General features: G+C 34.5%; 1 protein-coding gene across 7 annotated transcripts in view; it reads right to left on the bottom strand.

Annotated features, from left to right (window-relative positions):
• Positions 1 to 19,156, bottom strand: part of KIAA1328 (KIAA1328 ortholog) — a 525,281-nt gene that overhangs the window by 119,054 nt on the left and 387,071 nt on the right. For 5 of the 7 annotated variants that reach the window (XR_012484390.1, XM_074279230.1, XM_074279232.1 and 2 more), the window contains one exon: positions 14,811 to 14,918. The exons of the other annotated variants lie outside the window; for them this stretch is intronic. Coding sequence is in view for 4 of the 5 variants with exons in the window: in XM_074279230.1 (XP_074135331.1) it covers positions 14,811 to 14,918 (108 nt within the window). In the remaining variant the exon portion in view is untranslated. The remainder of the gene's footprint in view (positions 1 to 14,810; positions 14,919 to 19,156) is intronic. 7 annotated transcript variants of the gene reach the window in all.

Below are 19,156 nucleotides of genomic sequence, written 5' to 3'. Positions count from 1 at the left end.
ATTTTATACTATGAAAATTGTTCATTTTTACCTTCTGTGACCCTTTTTATCTCTTGTTTGGTCAAAAATATTTTCCCTCTCCATAGATTTGATGTAATTTCTTCCATGATTCTCTAATTTATTTATAATCTTATTCTTTATGTCTAAATCACATGCTTACTTGAAGCCTAAATTGATATATGTGGTGGTTGATGTTGGTCTCTGCCTAGTTTCTGCCAGATTACTTTCTAGTTTTTCCAGATTTTTTCTGAATAGTAAATTCGTTCCCAATAGTGAAGATCTTTTGGTTTATCAAATGTCAGGTCATAGTGTTCATTTGTTTCTATATATTTTATATGTAATCTGTTCAACTGATTAACCATCTCTATTTCTTAATACAGTATCAAACTTGTATGATGAATGTTAGCTTTTTTGCACATTTTGAGATTTTACATTTGTTGTACCATCCCCCCTGCTTTATTTTCTATTTTTCCATTAATTTTTTTGACATTTTTGATCATTTATTACTCCAAATTAATTTATTATTTTTCCAGCTGTTTAAAGGAATCTTATTTTGGATTGATGGGCATGGCATGAATAAATGATTTAATTTAGGCAATGTCATTTTTTGTTATCTTGGCTTATCCTATCCATGAGAAAAATGCCGTTTCTTCAATTACTTAACTTTATATTTACAGGTAGAAAAGAAAAAATGTTTATAATGTGTTCATGTAATTCTTGTATCTTGTATCTTATAGATTCCCAAGTATTTATACTATCTGTAATGATGATGATGATTTGTGGTCATTTGTTTTAATTATTTCAATTGGTTTTCTTAGTTGACTTTCTGGGATTCTTGAAGTAAATTGATTTTATCTACAAAAAGTGTTGCTGTTGTTTTTTTTTTTTGTTTTTGTTTGTTTGTTTGTTTGTTTTTGAAGGGTTGTTTGCTCCTGGCTTATGTGTCTTTTTCTTACCTTATTGCTACAGCTAGTATTTCTAGCAGTATATAATAATGATGATAATATCCTTGCTTTACCCCAATTTTACTGAAAAGGACTTAAATTTATTCTTATTAAAGATAATGCTGCCTTTTCAGTTTTAGATAGATATGATTTAGCATATAAAGGAAAGCTGTTTATTCCCATGTTTTGTAGTTGATGTTGCCACTATTTTACACAGAAATGTGTATTATAACTTGTCAAAAGCTTTTTCTCAATCTCTTTATATAGTCATATATTATATTATTTTTGCTAATTTTGTTAGCAATAAGGTCAATTATGTTTATACTGTTCATAGTATTGAATCAGCATGACAGTCCTATTATATAGATCCACTCTAGTCATAGTGATAGTGATTGTGATTTTTAGTAACATATCTTTGTGCTATTAATTTATCAATAAACATTTATTAAGTGCTTATTATGTGCCAGAGGAATACAAAAACAAGCAAAAGATAGTCCCTGACTTCAAGGAGTTTATATTCTAAAAGGGGAGAAAATATATAGACAAATATATACAAAATAGGCTCTATACAGGAGAAATAAGGAAATAATTAAAAAGAGGGAAGGCAATGGAATTAAAAAGTATTAGGGAAGGCAACCTATGGAAGATAGAATTTTAGATGGGATTTAAAGGAAATTAAGGAAGTTAGAAGAAAAACTTAAAAAGGGAGTAGGGAACAACTTGAAGCAAACTATGGACATGAAGGGACAAATGCCTGCACTAGATTGTGGTGTTGTCAGAGGAGAGAAGGAGGTACATATGAAAGATGTTATAAAAGTAAAATAGAAACAACAGGTTGGATATGGAATATGGGATCTGATGAGCCTGAGGGACTGGGAAGACAGTGTTATACTCTATAGTAATATGATACATATGATATTTACTGGACATTTATTTTGAGATGTCTGAAAGGTGCCTGGAAATGTGAGACTGGAGATCAGCAAAGCAGTTGCTGGAGAATCACCTACATAGAGACAGTGATTAAATCCATGGAAGCTGATGAGGTCAAGTGATGTGAGAGAGAAAAGTGAGAAAAAAGAGGAGAGGGACCAGGACTGAAGCTTGATCTGGCTGAGGATTCAGAAAAGAATGAGATGTAGCAATTGGAGAGAATGACATCCCTAAAACCTAGAGAGAAGAAGACATCAGGGAGAAAGTGATAAAGTGTCAAAGGCTGCAGATAGATCAAGGAGAATGAAGAATGAGAAAAGGTCACTAGATATGGCAATTAAGAGATCAGTGGAAACTTTGGAGAAAGCAATTTTGACGAAACAATAAGGTTTAAAGTCTGATTATAAAGGCTCTTATTGTAGATGGCCATTTTTCCAGGATGGGGTAAACAAGAACCAATAAACAAGAAGAGATTGAAAATAAGTGAAATGGTGTTAAAAGAAATTAGAAATAAAGTGATTTAAATGGCTCTAATGGAGCTCCTGTTTTTTTTTCTCCAAAGAGTTTGTCCAATTGCTCCGGAAATTTTCTTTTTTACTTTCTCTTCTGTGTCACATTCCTTTATTTGATAACCTTTCAAGGTTTGCTCCACAGAATCTTTTTCTTCCTAATATTGGATTTTATTTTTCATGAGCTATGTCTTTAGTACAATGTGTGTTAGAGTTGAGGAATCATAACTTTAAGTATAACTCAAGTAGGCTCACAGCTGTCCATGGGTCGGGTGATTCCTTCTTCCCACCAAAACTCTTAAGACTAGGTTCTTAATATTTTTAGGTCATGGACCCTTTTGATAGTCTAGACAAATCTATGGAGCTCTTTTCAGAAGAATGTTTTTAGATGCATAAAATAAAACACATGCAGTAACAAAGGAAACTAATTGCATTGAAATAATTGTTAGAATTTCCCCCTTGAGTGGTTGGGCAAAATTGTTTTTAAGATGCTGAAGTCTAATTAGTTTGAGTATTTAAAATTTTGTGAACATATCAAATTTGAAAAGAACTCATGTGCCTTTACTACAATCTCTGTTTGGAAATGTTTGCTAATGCAAGCTATGAATTAGTGCATCTGAGTGTGCACCAGTCTGTTCAAGTACAGATTTGAAGGCACATTGACAAATATATTCACATTTTGAGCATCCTAGAAAGTTACATACATGGGTTGTATATCTGAGTTGCTTCAGGTATGGACCTATGAGCCAGTGAATAGTACTATTCTCTTCAATACATGAACCACAGAACACAAGAGCCACAGGACACAGAACCAGTATCTAGGAGCACAGAGAAGAATATACACAGTCCTAGATGCAAACATGATTGAGAGCATTGCAGTAACAGCATTTGACGAGGGTAAATCCTAGATGTTATATTATTTTAGTTGGTTTAGTTGGCAATAGGAAAAGGGAATGCCAGGATAAGGTCTACAGATCCAGGATCTATATTACAACAGTGTCCCTATGATTATGGCTAAATCACTTAACACTTATTTGTCTCAATTTTTCCATCAACAAACCAGAAAGCAACATTTTTGCTTACCTTACAGCTCACAAACACAATGTAAAGATTAATACAATTGCATGCGCATGTGTGCACACACACGTATGTACACACATATCCACATTTAACATCTGGAAATGAGGGGGGGAAAGCTATGAATACTCAAGAAGCAATTACAATAAAACCACAGTCCTTGCTAAAAAAATATAGCATATAGCAACAGAAATTTTGTGTTTGGGAATTTTGGACACTTGGAGAGGGGAAGGAAAAGGAAAGGAGAAAGTAGTGTGATACAGCAGAAAAAATGTACTGACCCTTGAATCAGAGCAGCCAGATTTAAATTCTGTCTCTGATGATTATGACCTATATAATCTTGAGAAAATCATTTAACCTCCATGGGCCTCAGTTTCCTCATTTATAAATTAAAAAGGCTATACTAAAATAAAAAGCTATATGATCTCTGAGGTTTCATTCAGGTCTAGGTCTATGTCCTATGAAGAATTAGAACAAAACATATAACTGACCTTTAAGATAACATTTTCTTATTTCAAGCTCATTATAACTGGTCACATGCCAATCAGCAAGTTGAATTGAATTTTTCCTACATCTTTTCTCAGGTCTCCATTAACTACCTTCATAAATAATAATGAGTGATTATCTCCTTTGTCTCTTTTTTTTTCACCTAAAATTTTAAAGAAGTCAAGTTCCAAAGTTTATTCCAATACAAATTTCTAGAGACAATAGTCCAGTAATAAAAAAAAAGAGGTGGGATGCAGGCGCTATTAGTGCTCTTCTGTGAGCTTACTTGCTCTGTAGACCATAGCAATCAGCTAAACTGTCAGCTTTCAGTAAAGAAAAGGTAACCAAAATGTTCAGTCAGAGCTAACTGCTAACTGCTATGTTAGCACCTATTTGGAGACCAGCTAACAATTACAACACTAAATATAGTATCTGAAAAGAAGTCCTGTTTTTATTCTTTATAAAAGCAGTATTATGTGGACAAACTTTAAAGTAACTAAAGTTCCCTTGCTCAAATTGTCTCATGAAGGTAATACTTGCTAGCTTTTTAGGAAAAATATCTCAATTTTTTTAAAAAAGAAATTAAGCAGGACTCCAAAAAAGGCTTTTACCTTTACCCATTTAGAAAGCTCACTTTTGTTATGTGGCACAAAAATAATATATATTCTCTCCCCTGAAACATGCACATTCCCAGAATGTCCAGAATTTGACTGCAGAGAAAATGTAAGCAGCAAGAAGCTAGCAAAGCCATACTCTGACTTCTTCAATGTTTCCTTGGTCCAAACAGAGCAAAGGATCTCTCCATGGTGCTCTTATTACTACATGGAGTCAGAAAAACCAAGCTGGCAAAATTAGGCTTATAATCAATGAGCCTTTTGTAAAAAGTGAGGGCCCACCAGCATGATACAAGACCCCTTATGTTTTCATGCGCTCAAAATGTCTGTAAGTATATACACACCATCTCCTCCACAGGAGCCTCTGAACAGGCTCACAGCTGTTGATAGCAGGCAGCTTTGAGCAAATGAATAGCAATTTTGAAATCCATCTTTTACCACTGGGTCACATTCATAGAATCACCATCCACTGAAGATAAATAAGAATGTAACAGAAAGAGCTGAACAAGAAAAATGAAAAATATCATTTTAGAAAAACTGAAAGAAAACATTCAAATGGATCCATAATTAGAGCAGCCAGCTTTGACATATGCAGCTTTATGGATTTCCAGCAGTCGGTACAGACAAGGCACTGGAACCCATTTGATTCAGGCTCTCCAAAAGCTATGTACTAGTACATGAATGTGGACAAAATGAAAAGCTTTAATTACTTGATGCAACCAATTTGAGGGAAATATATCATGCCACTTTAATGCTAATATTTGTATATTTGTATTTAGCATGCAGGTTGTACTTTGTATTCATTTTCTATCTAGAGGAGGGTTTGCTAGTATCAGTGTTTTCAGCTAGTTTCTAAATATTTCAGAATGGAAAGATTCTGCATGGGAAACTTGGCATTGGGCTGAAAACTCTAAAAGGGCAAAACTGTCAAGTCACACTGCTTTGCAAACAGGTTTCTATGTCTATGCAATGCGTGTCTTTCATCAAAAACTTCACTTTTAGATGTCACACATGTGGAAGGGGGGGTTGCTAGCTCTGAATATATAATATCCATTTGCTCATAAAAGACAGTAACATGACATTGTAATGTGTCAGCTCATTCATTGGGAGGTACAATTTTCTCTCATATTATTTGAAGACTTCTTGCCTTCAAAACATAGAAGTCAGAAATAGTGCCTCAAAAGGTTGAATTTTGTCAACACGATTCAGTTTTGCTTCTAGTGTGCTTTGCATAAGGACGATATAAGCTCAGGTCTTATTCCATTTTACATTGACTGTCTAGCCCTGAATGTTTTAGCCATTTAATCAAATATTTGTTGTGATAATGATGCTGACAGAAAATGGTTACTGGACAGAGGCAGCACAATACAGTGATAAGAGCCCTGGATTTGAAGGCAGAAAACTGGAGCTGGAGCCTTTTAATTGTGACATCTCAGTTTCCTTACATGTCACATGATGTGGCTAGACAGGATGACTTCTAAATCCATGATTTATGATCCTACGAGCCCTTATGACTAAGGTTGCAGGACTCCTGTATTCTAACAGTTTGTTCTGTGGTTCTCTTTATATCTGACACATTCTAATGAAAAAAATGAACCAGATTATGTCTAATGTCTGTTCTTGCGCTAAATATACAAACACTCCTTCCTTCTCACTGGATCTTCACAACCCCCCAGGAAATCTGTTAAATGTAAGTATGAGCATTATTACTGCTACTGAATTGATAAGGGATCTCTAAGAAGAGAGGTGGTTTGTCCAAGGATGTTATGGAAAGTTAGTAGAAGAACTAGGGACACTAGTAAGAAATCTCTTTATTTAGGTATAAACTAGAATTTTCTATCAAAGGCTTTCCTGTGAGGTCCCTTCCAATTCCAGGATTCTGTGATCCTGTGAAAGAAGTGTTAAATTTGATCACTGTTACTCAGGTATCATATCATCATCATCATGTGGTATTCAGATCTCTCGACTATTATTCTTTGTAGAATGGAGTTTAAATTGAGTATGACTTGGATTTTATTTATGGGCTTTATCTAGTGAAATTTCAAAAATATATTAGTATAATGCCTTTGCAAAGGTTATTTCTTCCTACAGACATGAGGGTTTTTTTTTATACCTCTCATGCAATTTACCATGTGTTACTTGTATTATGGATGGTTCTATGTATGTTATATCTACACAAAATTGTTATCTCTATGAAGTTAGGGACTATTAACAAAACTCATTCAGTTCCTGGGATAGTTCTGCAAAGATTAGGTATTTAAAAGGTTTGGTTTGTTGAATTATACCAGTATGATAGTGATGGGGATGGAGAAGAGGAAGGAGAAAGAAATAAGCATTTATATAGTACTTACTATTAAGTGCTTTTCCAAAATATTATCTCATTTAATTTTTACAACCCTGTGAGAAAAGTGTTGTTCTTCTCTTCATTTTATAACTGAGGAAATTAAAGCAAAAGGACCTAAAGTGACTTGCCAAGGGTCATATAATTGGTAAGTTTCTGACAGTGAATGTGAAATCAGATTTGTATGACACCAAGCTCAGCATTCTATCCATTGCATCTAGCTACCTAATGAGACTTTAATATGAACTCTGAATAAGTGAACAGTTTCTCTGAATGGACTCATAAGGTATAAACCAGATAGAAAGTAATTACCAACTTTGAAGTTCAATTTTATACCTCAGATAAGGTTCTTATATGTCTTATGGAATGAGAAGAGATGAAAAGTTACTATTTAGCTAAAAGAAAAGACCAGACCAAAATCTCTAATATAAGCTATTATCCAACATGCTACTTTTGGCTTGGCAAAAACTGGGAGAAAGTAGACTATAATTAACCACAGTTCTTGTGCTGAGTAAAACAAGAAGAGTTTCTGTAGCTTGGTGGGAGGGGAGGAACACCCTAAATTTCCAGCTGGTATAAAAAAAATGGACTGTGTTAAATGTCTATTGTGTTGTGTTTGCAAAGGCAAAAGACAAGGTCCCATAACCAACACTGGAATGGGCAGAAATAGAGCACTAGAGCTTACGGCGCTGATGGAATGCCAGGTGTTTGGGGTATATATAACTAAATGCAATGATTGTGTCCAATACTGTGTGAGCAGTGAGAATGGTCCCTCAGTTACTCAGGGCCTTGATAAAATATATAAAGGTGACAAAGCTTGACCCAACAAAACTCCAGGAAATCAATTAAGCAAGATCAAGAAAGGGTAATCAGGACATGCAAATTTCACTGAAGATGCTTGGGTCAAGCCTGCTGAAATTAAACCAGCATGAAGTATGGACTATATAATTTAGTTTAAGGCTATATATTAAAAACTTGTATCATTCTGAAGGCATTATCTCTATTGGATAATGGTGTTAAAATACAGAGGAAGAGTCACAGATGATAGAAAATGTCTTAAAAAAAAAAAACTTAGAACAAGTTTTTTTTTTAAATAAAGGATGTTTTTTAGAAGTGGGAAGCTAGGTGGCAGAGTGCATAGAGTGCTGGGCCTGGGGCTAGGAAGATTCATCAATCAATACTGACTGCAGATCCTTATAGCTATATTACCCTGGATAAGTTATTACTTAACCCTGTTTGCCTCAGTTCTTCATCTATAAAATGAACTGGAGAGAAGGAAATACAAAACTCTCCAGGATTTTTGCCAAGAAAATCCCAAATGGGGTCCCAAAGAGTCAGACTACACTGAAACACAATTCAACAACAACAACGACGACGACTGCAACAGTTCAGGAAGACCTACCTACATAAAACAGAGTCTAGAAGTTGGGAGGCATTTCTGAAAAGGCTCACAGAATACTTGGCAAAGTCTTCAGAAGCAACCAAAGAAACTTCTAAAATGAAGACAAGAAAGTAGTTCAAACTCAGTATTAAATTAGCTCAAAATATTGTAAATGTATATTGGATCTTCATAAAAATGAAAGATTATCTTTCTCTAAAATTAGGGCAACCACTAAAGGAAAGTTAACCCGAACAATAACTTTAGCTAAACTTCAGGTCACATGCATTTAACATAATGAGCTGAAGAAGATGAAAAGGCCATTCATAATGGAATTCATTGAATTAGGAATGCCATGCTTAGCTGCCTTATAACATATAATTAATGATCCCATAAAAACACAGCAGTACGAACTCCCCCTGCTGCCCAAAGAGCCACTTTTTCTGCTAGTAGAGTGAGTGAGCAGTTCTTTCACAAATCCTGCCCTGCAGGGAGCTGCCTGGCCAGCCCCAACTCTTCTCTGTGGACGCCACTTGCTTCTTCCATGATGTACTGTCACTCGGACCATTACTTGCTTGGTCTGTGGTGCTTGGTAATCGCAGCTGGCTCTGCTGGAGGGCCATTTCCTCCTCAAAAGCTCTGTCTAATACCCCACACCTTCCTAGAGATTATTCATAATCCCCTTTAAAACCCTTCTCCTTGTATATTTCTTTGTTGTGTTAACGAAGATCAACTGTCTGAAGATCCATCTTGTTTCATGCCATACCCAGCCACCTGGTATAACAAAGAAAGTTCTCTTTCCATCAAACAGCCTGATCCTTATGAAGCCCCAGTGCTCAGATTCAAGGTTAAAGGATTAAGGCTTGAAGGTACTGAGTTCCAAAGGAGAGTACACCAAATAACAAATGCATCACAGAAATCAATCCTTTTCACTGCGGGAGCAGCATGAAAAACAAATCAGCTGAGCACAATCTAAAATTTTCTCTGTGGGACTCTCACAAATTAGCACTGTAACAGATGTAATGGCTAGTTCTTTGGGGACAGGCACCCACCCACAGCAAACCACCATAAGTCATCACAGCTTTAGTTGGCTTAAGATATCTTTTGAAAAAAGGGCAGGGTCAGAAACACACATTTCTTCTCACTTCACTTCCAAATGAGTTTACTTTCACCATTCCTATAAAGGTGTATCTCATGTATGCCTCTCTATATAAAAGAATCCATCAACTTTTCAAAATGTATGTGTGTGTGTGTGTGTGTGTGTGTGTGTGTGTGTGTGTGTGTGTGTGTGAGAGAGAGAGAGAGTGTGTGTGTGTGTGTGTGTGTGTGTGTGTGTGTGTGTGTGTGTGTGTATGTAAAAGGAGAAAGGGACACTGAACATGTGATTATAACCTGAAGCAGCAAGAGGAGAAATTTAACTTTTTAAATTTTATTCACAACGGTTTTTCTAACTTTAAATCAACTTTTTATCTGGCCTGGTAATAAAATAAAAAGTGCTATTGCTATTAAAAATAAAATCTTTCAAAATACATGTGACTTTTTCTACTACATCAGTGACCCTTTAGCATGCTTTAGAACAACTGAAAAAATGATTTAAATAGACACCACGCTTAACCCTACCTTCCTACAGTCCTGTGAAGTACATTTACAGTCATAGAAAGGTCCTTCATGTCAATATTGCAAAGAAACTTTCCTTTAAGATGTTTTCTTTATTACCCTTCTTCTTCTTGTTCCAATCTGTGAGGAATCTTTCCCTTCTTCAGAGGAATACACAATTGAAATGAGAAGTATTTTTGTGTTACATGTAAAAAAAGAATCTGCATATATAGTTCATTTAAACTTCTAAAAGAAAAATGAGATTGGTAGTGCCTAACATAATTTTAGAAAAGAAAATTAAAGATTTATAGATCAATTTATCAATTGATCCTTCAGTTTTAATTTCCAAAGAAAATTCAATACTCAGTCATCTACTCAATAAACTCTAGTGCCTCCTTCTCATCTTCAAGATCAAATATAAAACATTCTTGTTAATAAATTAAGCTCTTCATAACTTGGTCTCACCTACATTTTGGACTTGCTACACTTTATTACTCCCCACTTCACACCTGTGCAACAAGTGCTCTTCCAACTTCCATCACTGGTCTCTTTGATGATCCTGAGACAAGACTTTCCACCTCCCTGAGAAATTTTATTGGCTGTCCTCTCTATTTGTAATGTTCTCCCTCTTCATCTTTGCCTCCTCCCTTCTCTGGCTTCCTTAAAATGCCAGCTAAAATCTCACTTTTTATAGGAAGTGTTTCCCAATGTTTCCTAATTTTTCTATCTTCCCTCTGTTAATTATTTCCAGTTTTTCCTGCATATAGCTTTAATTGTACACAATTGCATATTTGTCCATAATAGAATGTTGACTCTATTAAATTGTGAACTAAAGACCAGAGATTACTATGTTTTAACTTCCTTCATATTCTTGGGCTTAGGAAAGTGTTTAATAAATGTTTTTTGACTGAGGGCTTTTTTGTCATGCTTATACTCATGTTACAATTTTTTTAAAAAAACAAAACAAAATAGCCACAAGTCTAAGATAGCACTCATTATTAGATTCTCTAAATTTCACTTCTTCAAAATCTTTGGGACAAAGCTGTATTACCTGAATGAATGAATGACTGATATCAGTGGAAAGCAGTTAATTTGGCACATGAAGTACAAGAAAGAATGATATTTTAAGATAAACTAAGAATTGTCAAAGAGGAGAGCTGAATTCTGGGAAGGAAAACCAATCTATTGGGTGGTTCATAGTTTAATCAACTCCCCATCATACATCTTGCTTTCATAAATATACAATTCTAATTTTGGTTGTTCTTCTTGAAAGAAAATGTTATTTTACTCATTAGAGAGTATTTCCTATTGCCTCCAGGATCAAACAAAATCCGGTTTTGGCTTTTCCTAACCAAGATCATTCCTTATCTTTGTAGTCTTTAGCACTTTATATTCCTTCCTATATTCTGTCATCCAGTGATGCTGGACTCTTAGCTGTTCTTGTACACAAGCAAGAAATTGCAGTTTTCACTGACTCTCCCATGCCTAAAATTCTCTCTCTTTCCTCATCTCTGCCTTTTAGCTTCCCTGGCTTCAAAGGTTTCCTTCTTATATCTATCTTTTGCAGGAAACCCTTCCCAGTTAATCTTGGTGTCTTCTTTCTCAGAATAACTCCTGTACATATTTTGTTTGTACATCATATTTGCATATTGACTCTCTTATTAGAGTGAGTTTTCCTTGAGAGAAGAAACTACTTTTTGTTTTTTTGTTTTTGTTTTTGTTTTTTGGTTTTTTTTTTGGCTTTTTTTTAGTATCCCCAGGAATCAGGCTAATGCTTAGCACAGAATAGGTCCTTAATACATGCTAACTGATGAACTTAATTTTTACTGGAGTCATGCTTTTACTGTTATGGGTACCCTCTGAACTGATGGATATCACAGTACCTTTACTATTTATTGTATGTGTACTGATAAAATCATATAGAGGGGGTTTGTAGCTCTACCAGCACCAAAGCAATAAGTATATGCAGTGGTTCCAGGTATTAGTTTCTAAGAATACCCATTCTGGAAGAAACTATTGGAGAGGAAACATGGAAGATGGTAGGTTGCACTCTTTTCTATATTGTAATTCTGCCATAAAAGATGGAAAATACTACTTTATATCCAGCCCTTAAGAATTTGTTTTTATTGTTGAAAATAGATTTCCTCTTAGACTCAGGAACCTCTCTTCTACTCTCTACCAAAAGCAAAGTCATAATTAATATCTGGACAGCTTCAACTCAATTTTATGATTTCATTGAAGATTTCCAAAAACTGAACTGGTTATGAAGGAAAACAAGTTGATTCAAACTGGTATTAATTAGACAAGGAAATTTTGAAAGAAATAAAGAGTAAATGTTTTGAGAAGTCAGAAAAGGGCAAAAAAAATTCTTATGGTTCCTTCAGTCTGTCAAATTGTTATATCTGTGGGCAAAATAAAAAAAATGCAATAAGTACCTTGATTTTCCTCAACCTTGTAGGGAGTGAAACAATAAAAGGAATAGCACCTAGATTAACAAAAGCAGAAATGACAATTATATTACATAGTATTCAAGCCATGTAAATTGAATGTGGAAGCATGCAAGACTGACTGAAGACTGCATCCAATGTCCTATAAGTGATTCTGAAACATGCTAAAGCTTTTTTAAAGGCTTAAAATTGGGCACACTGTCAGGGGTAAATCAGAGAAAACAACGTATAATTTGTGCAAAAAGGGTCATCTTTGGCTGGCTAGAAGAAAAAAAAGGAAGGATTGATGCCCTAACAGAGCTGCCTTTGGCTTTTTAAGTCACTACCTCATTTCAGACAACAATTACCTTCCAATAGTTTGGCCCAGCTGTGCCCTTCTATTTGCTCCTGTTTGTCATTAAGCGCTTCTGTAGTATTTGTTCTCATTCTATAGCATTTATGCAGGAAGCCAGCGATGCAAGCTCCCTAGCCTGTGATTCTTCCCACAGATAATAGAGAATAAATTGCAATTAGATTTTGGTAATTGTATATAATTAACTCAAAATGAGCTGTTAATTATAAAAAAATATGTTTTCGGTTCCTGATTATATCATTTATTTTAGTTCCAAATTCTTAATGCCTCACTTGAGTAAGTTTAATATTTTAAATACACTGAGTATTTTTTAATACTAAGATAATTTAAATTTCCAGATAAACAAAATTCAGTTTAAAATTAAGTTTCATCTTGGGAGTTCCTCTGGCAAATTCAAATAGCTTGAAAGGTAAAAAGAGGGTCATTTTCACAACAATTCTTGATTGTATTTTCTAAAACCACCACACTTGGTATGTAAATAATTCTACCAAGTTCTTTAATAAAAGAATCAGACTGCTCAGGGTTATATAGTATTCCCTTTTGTCCCATCTCTAGCTCTCTCTGAGATATCTAAGACAACACCATTTCCACAGCCAACTGTAAAAAGGAGACAAATGGACTTGTCATCTTCTCCTTAGCAAGTCTTACATTAGATTAAATAATTTAAGCAGCTTTGAGTGAGTAACTTTAGTGAAAAAAAGACAGAAGATGGGAAACACACTTCCCAATGGTTGTCTGTCAGGTTTTGGAAGTAGCTGACAGTGTTTTGAACTGCTCTGATACAAATAAACTTTGAAAAAAATCATGATCTATCAAGGGCATATTAAAACTATTACCATTACCATGCAACTTAATGTATTGGATATTTGAAATCTATATATAATTTTATGATGTTTGAGGTCATTATTAGGGTTAGGTGTATAAATATTAACCAGATACCCTATTATCTTTTGGGGCAATTGCATGTGTTGCAGACTTGTCTGGTATTGTGTCTTAATCGTCCATCTGGTTCAGATAAAGAAAGAGTCATTAAGTCTTGAGAGGTAAGAAAACAAAGCAATTCTAGTCTGTAGCATGGTAGCTAAAAATGGTTAATCTGACAGATGTGAGGTCAATTTCAAAGGACAGGAGGAGAATATGAGGAACAATGATCACTTGTCTTAAGGGCTTCACTTCATCCACATCATTTCTTGCTAATGTCAAACAAAAATAGTAGCACCTTTTGATAATAGGAACATCCACTAAGGCCTGTTACCAATGTTGTTTTGACCAGCATTTTAAGTCCCCCTTGTACCTGTCCCTTTTTCCTTGATGGAAAAAAAGGATAAATAGTATAAAATTCACTGTTAGTGGGGACTGGTTGCAATGCTAAGTTGTTTTGTCAAGTGTTGTGTTACTTTTCCCCTTCATTGCGCTATAAAACTTCAGAATAAAGTACTCTCAGTATCCTCTTAAGTTTAAGACAATTTGAATTGTAAAATATCAGCTAAGGTTCAAGTGCTTAAAGAAAAGAATGATTATATGCCCAAACGTTTTTATATGCATGTATATTTGAAAACTACATCTCAAATCTTTTATTAACTGTCCCCTTTTTAATGATCTCAGCTTTATTCCTGTAAACATTTCTTATTCAAAGTATCTGGGCTCATATTGTCGGATATGAAAAAGGGTTCCCTGTTACTGTGCTTCTCTCAAGAATTCCTTACAAGTAATGACTCTGCAATCAAACTAAAGATTCATCACACAGATGATACTGTACAATAATTCCTCTTGGGAACTGAGAAGTGGGTTCTTTTATATAAAACCACAGGTTCCATTAAAAATGTAGACTTAGTTTCTTAGCTTTTTGAAATCCAAGTGAAAAATAATGATCTTCAAAAAGTACTTAATGTATTTTTAAGACATTTTCCACATAGTAAAAGCATATACGACTGGAAATCTTTCTCAGTGGTAAAAAAAGGACTCTAAACTATTAGTTAGTTGGTTTAAAAATAAATTCATGCCAATTATGATTTGCACAGTGAAAGAGAAAACATAAGTAAATAAAAACAATGATTTGGGGGGAAAGCAAAAAAAAATTGATGAATGAGATAGATGGAGTAAAGGGAGAATTTCTGCACATCCTCCTAATATTACCTTATTCTTGTACCAATTCCATTCACTGAAAGATTCATTTCTTGGGTTTTACCAAGTGCTTCATCAATGGCAGTATCTCTTGAATTAAATGCAGCCTGACTTTTTAACCTAGAAAAATGGATAGAGTGAGTTCCTAAATCTGTGAACATTGAGGAGCTGGAAACCCTTAGGCTTTCATACTCTGATTCCAGGTTATAAAAAATTAATCCCTATCAAGTTAGATATAAGATAAATCATAAATACACACACACACACACACACACACACACACACACACACACAAAAAAAAAAAAAACAAAAAAACACTGGCCTTTATGTCCAAGTAAAGGGCATGAGTGAACATCCCTGAAAAAGAAAACTATATTTAATCTCATAGGACATAAAATCTAGTCTCTAGAAACTCAAGGTTTCACAGACATAAAGTGTCATGGCTTAGCTTAGCAACAATATGGAAGCGAATATAAAAAATGCCTTAGAAGGAAGAAGAGAAAAAAGATAATAATAAATAATACTTTAGAATTTATATAGTACTTTTCAAGTTTTCTAAGTACTTCATAGATATTATTTCATTTGATCCTCACAACAACCTGTGAAGTAAGCACTATTATTATAATTGTTTCAAAGATAAGGAAACTGAGGCTGAGAGAAAGTGACTTGTTCAGGGTCATAACATTAATAAATGTTTCAGGAAGAATTTGGAGCCTGATCTATTAGACATGTTAAGTAATGATGAAAAGGTATGGAGTGGCTACTATCTGCTTATTTAACAGTCTTTCTTAGAGAACACTGAGCAAATGTCTTGACATTGAAAACTCTAGCAGGAATCTGCTACTTGTCAATAAAAGAGACTTAAGGTCATAATGAGAAAAGGTGGAAATCATGTCATAATCAGGTGAAAACTTATTCAGGAGCCTTGTGATAGCTGATCCCTCATCGTAGCAAATATCAACATGTTGCTGTGACACTGCATGCCCTATCCCTGTCTCAAACTTTAGAAAACCAAATGCCAGGACAGTTACTCAGGCCAATGGACTAGGCCCTCTAGTTCCCAGTTTCTCCCTCACAGATACCAATATCCAGCAAAAGTCTTAGCACCAAACTCACTCTATAACTTGATGATTCAGTTACATTCTCAATTGGCCAGGTAAAAGGAATCACACTCACACTATTAAACTCAAGCACTCAATTTACTTTCACCACAAATTCTATTTTACTCATGCTTCCTATTTGAAGGTCAGTTGTAATAATAATGATAATGATGATGGAAATAATCATAACAATTTTGTAGCACTTTATGATTCACAAAGCATTTTATTTTGTTACATTAATTTATGTCTTAATTCATTTGACCCTCAAAATAATCCTGGGAGGTAGGTGCTATTATTATTCCCCTTTTACAGATGAAAAAACTGAGATAAAGAGAGGTTAAGTGACTTTTCCAGTGCTATCATTATCAAGTGTCTAAGGTAGACTTAAAACTCTAACTCCAAATTCTGTGCTCTATTCACTGTACCACCTAACATTTGATCACACACGTAAGACTATGTCCCAGTGCTCAAAAATAAGTAAGTGATGGGCACTAATGTGCCCTTGAGATTTCTGTGGCTACTCCCTCCAGTTTTGGTATACTTTATCTTTTGTTCATGACAAACAAGTAATTGTTTGACATATTTATCTATGAGAGCAACATAATCCGGTGGAAATAGTGTTGGATTAGGAAGCAGAGAGTCTGGTTCCAATCCTGGATCCACTATCTACTATCCTGTGGTCTTGGGAAAAACATTTAAATGCTATGTATGACCTTTGATTTCCTTACCTGTGAAATAAAAAGACTAGATTAAATAACTTCTAAAATCTCTTCTAACTTTAAATCTATGATCTTTATGATCCTATGAACTACCATCAAGGATTACAATTATTATGATGATAATAATAATCACAGCATTTCTCTAGCACCCACTATATGCAAGACACTTAAGGGATTTATAAATATCTCATTTGATCCTCATAACAACACAGGGAGCTAAATACTATTATTATATTCATCTTTTAGATAAGGAAACTAAGGCAAATTAAGAGATTAAATGCTTTATAGAAGATCACTCAGATCTTCCTGACTCTAGGGCCAATTCTCAATCCACTATACTACCTAGTTGCCTCTAAGGAGGACTGAAATTTCTCATCAAATATAAAGGGCGGTGGTAGTTTTGTTTTGTTTTGTTTTGCAATGAATAAAGTAAATAATGCTTTATTTCTATCATTTAGATTTAAAATACCAAAATTCAACCCACCCCATGCTCCAAAAAAGAAATCAAAAAAGAAAAATAGAAGAGAAACATAGGAATCCTAACTGTGTCTGAAGGCTGGAAGGTAGAAAAATGATATCAATAAAAAAGAAGAAAAGGTCTTCTGAACTTTTAAAGTTATACAACAGATAAAAGACTTCTCATAGGAGATGTATCTGGACAACTGAAGGAGATCAATTTCTTGGGTTCAAATAAATAACAAAAATCTATAGATTTCATCAGAAAAAAAAAACAACTCATTAAACTAATGATTCAATGACAAAAGGAAAAAAAAGGCTGGTAACAATGGTTGTCAATTTCTTCATAAGGGATACCAATGAAGCCATTTGTTGATCTGGCACAAATAGGCAGGTCACTATCTTCCCAGGGCATGAACCTGATATAACGTGAAAAGTCTCTCAAAAGCTTTTAAATCTAAAGACTATCATGATTCCTGGTGATTAATAGAGGGATCAGTGGTACTGCTGGAAGCGACTAACAAAACAGTCAGGAATAATTAAGACCTAGAAAGAAACTGAATACCACAGGAAGTGTTTTCATCACCATGGTCTAATTGAAGACTGAGGTTTCAGAAGAAAAAGGGAGATTTAGCAAGTGACCATCTGATTAAGAAGAAAGTATCAGGGGGCAGCTAGTTGGTGTAATGGATAGAACACCAGCCCCAAAGTCAGGAGGACCTGAGTTCAAATGTGATCTCAGATACTTAACATTTCCTGTGTGACCCTGGGCACTTAACCCCAATTGCCTCAGCAAAAAAAAGAAAAAAGAAGAAGAAAGTATCTGAGACTAGTATTTGGCTGTCTAGATTATAGTTTAAAATATAGAAATGACAAGCCCTTAGTCGGGATACAGTATAATGAAAGACAATAAATATAGATTTAATCTAGCACCACACAAAAATATAAATTAGACCAGTTACAAAAGTTAATTTTCAAAAAGGGGTGATTATTTTATTATTAAGCTCAAACTTATCATTAAACACACACTTATTAAACAAATGGTTATTGATCATACAAAAAAGGAAGTAGTGATAACAAGGTATCAAGAGGATTTCATTTTTTCATTCAGAAGATGAAATATCAGACTAATTTTATTTCCTTTTTGGACAGAGAAATGAGGAAAACTATTGTGATATTATTTACATAGGTTTTGACAAAGTCTATCATATTATTCTCATAAAAAAGATTGGCAAGATATGGGCTAGATAATGGTACAACTGAGTGGAATTTGAACTTGCTGGATGGACAGAGCCAAAGAGTCATTATTAACTGTTCAATTCTACTTTGAAAGAAGTTCTCTAGTGGTGTGCCCAAAGGATATTTGACTTGCCTCACACTGGTTAATATTTTTATTAATGCCTTGGACAAAAACACAGGTAGTATTGTTAGCAATTTTCAGTAGATCCAAATCTGGGAAGAATACCAATACACTGGATGACAGAGTAATGTTAGAACAAGATATCAGAGAGTTAACCAATAGGATGAAATTTAATAGGGAAATCATAAACTTTTATATTTGGGTTTTAAAAAATCAACTTTTGGGAAACTTTATTCTTTGGGGTTTGAATTGTAGAAGGAAAATCTTAAAATGATGGCCAAATGCCATTAGTATAAAGAGAATTAATATTTAAGAAAACTATTGTTGTTCAGTCATTGTTCAATCATGTCTGTCTTTTAATGACCCCATTAGGGTTTTCTTGGCAAAGAGACTGGAGTGGTTTGCCATTTCTTTTCCAATTCATTTTACAGATGAACTGGCAAATAGGGTTAAATGATTTGGCTAAGGACATACAGTAAGTGTCCAAAGCCAGATTTTAACTCAGGCTTCCTGGATCCCAGTGCAGTACTCTATTCACTCCATTACCTAGGCCTTCCGCTTAAGAAAATAGCACATGTGGAAAAAAGTACATTTGGCAATATGGCAAAGAGTAGACAGGTCATTGCTTGAGTTCTCCTCAGCTTCCCTCAGAATCAAAGCTAGATCAAGTCTCTGAACAAATTTTGGAGTGACTGAACCTACAACCATTTGGAATATAATAAT

This window comes from Sminthopsis crassicaudata, chromosome 1 (genome assembly GCF_048593235.1).
Source record: "Sminthopsis crassicaudata isolate SCR6 chromosome 1, ASM4859323v1, whole genome shotgun sequence".
Lineage (NCBI taxonomy): Eukaryota > Metazoa > Chordata > Mammalia > Dasyuromorphia > Dasyuridae > Sminthopsis > Sminthopsis crassicaudata.
This window is presented reverse-complemented; position numbering and strand designations above follow the sequence as displayed.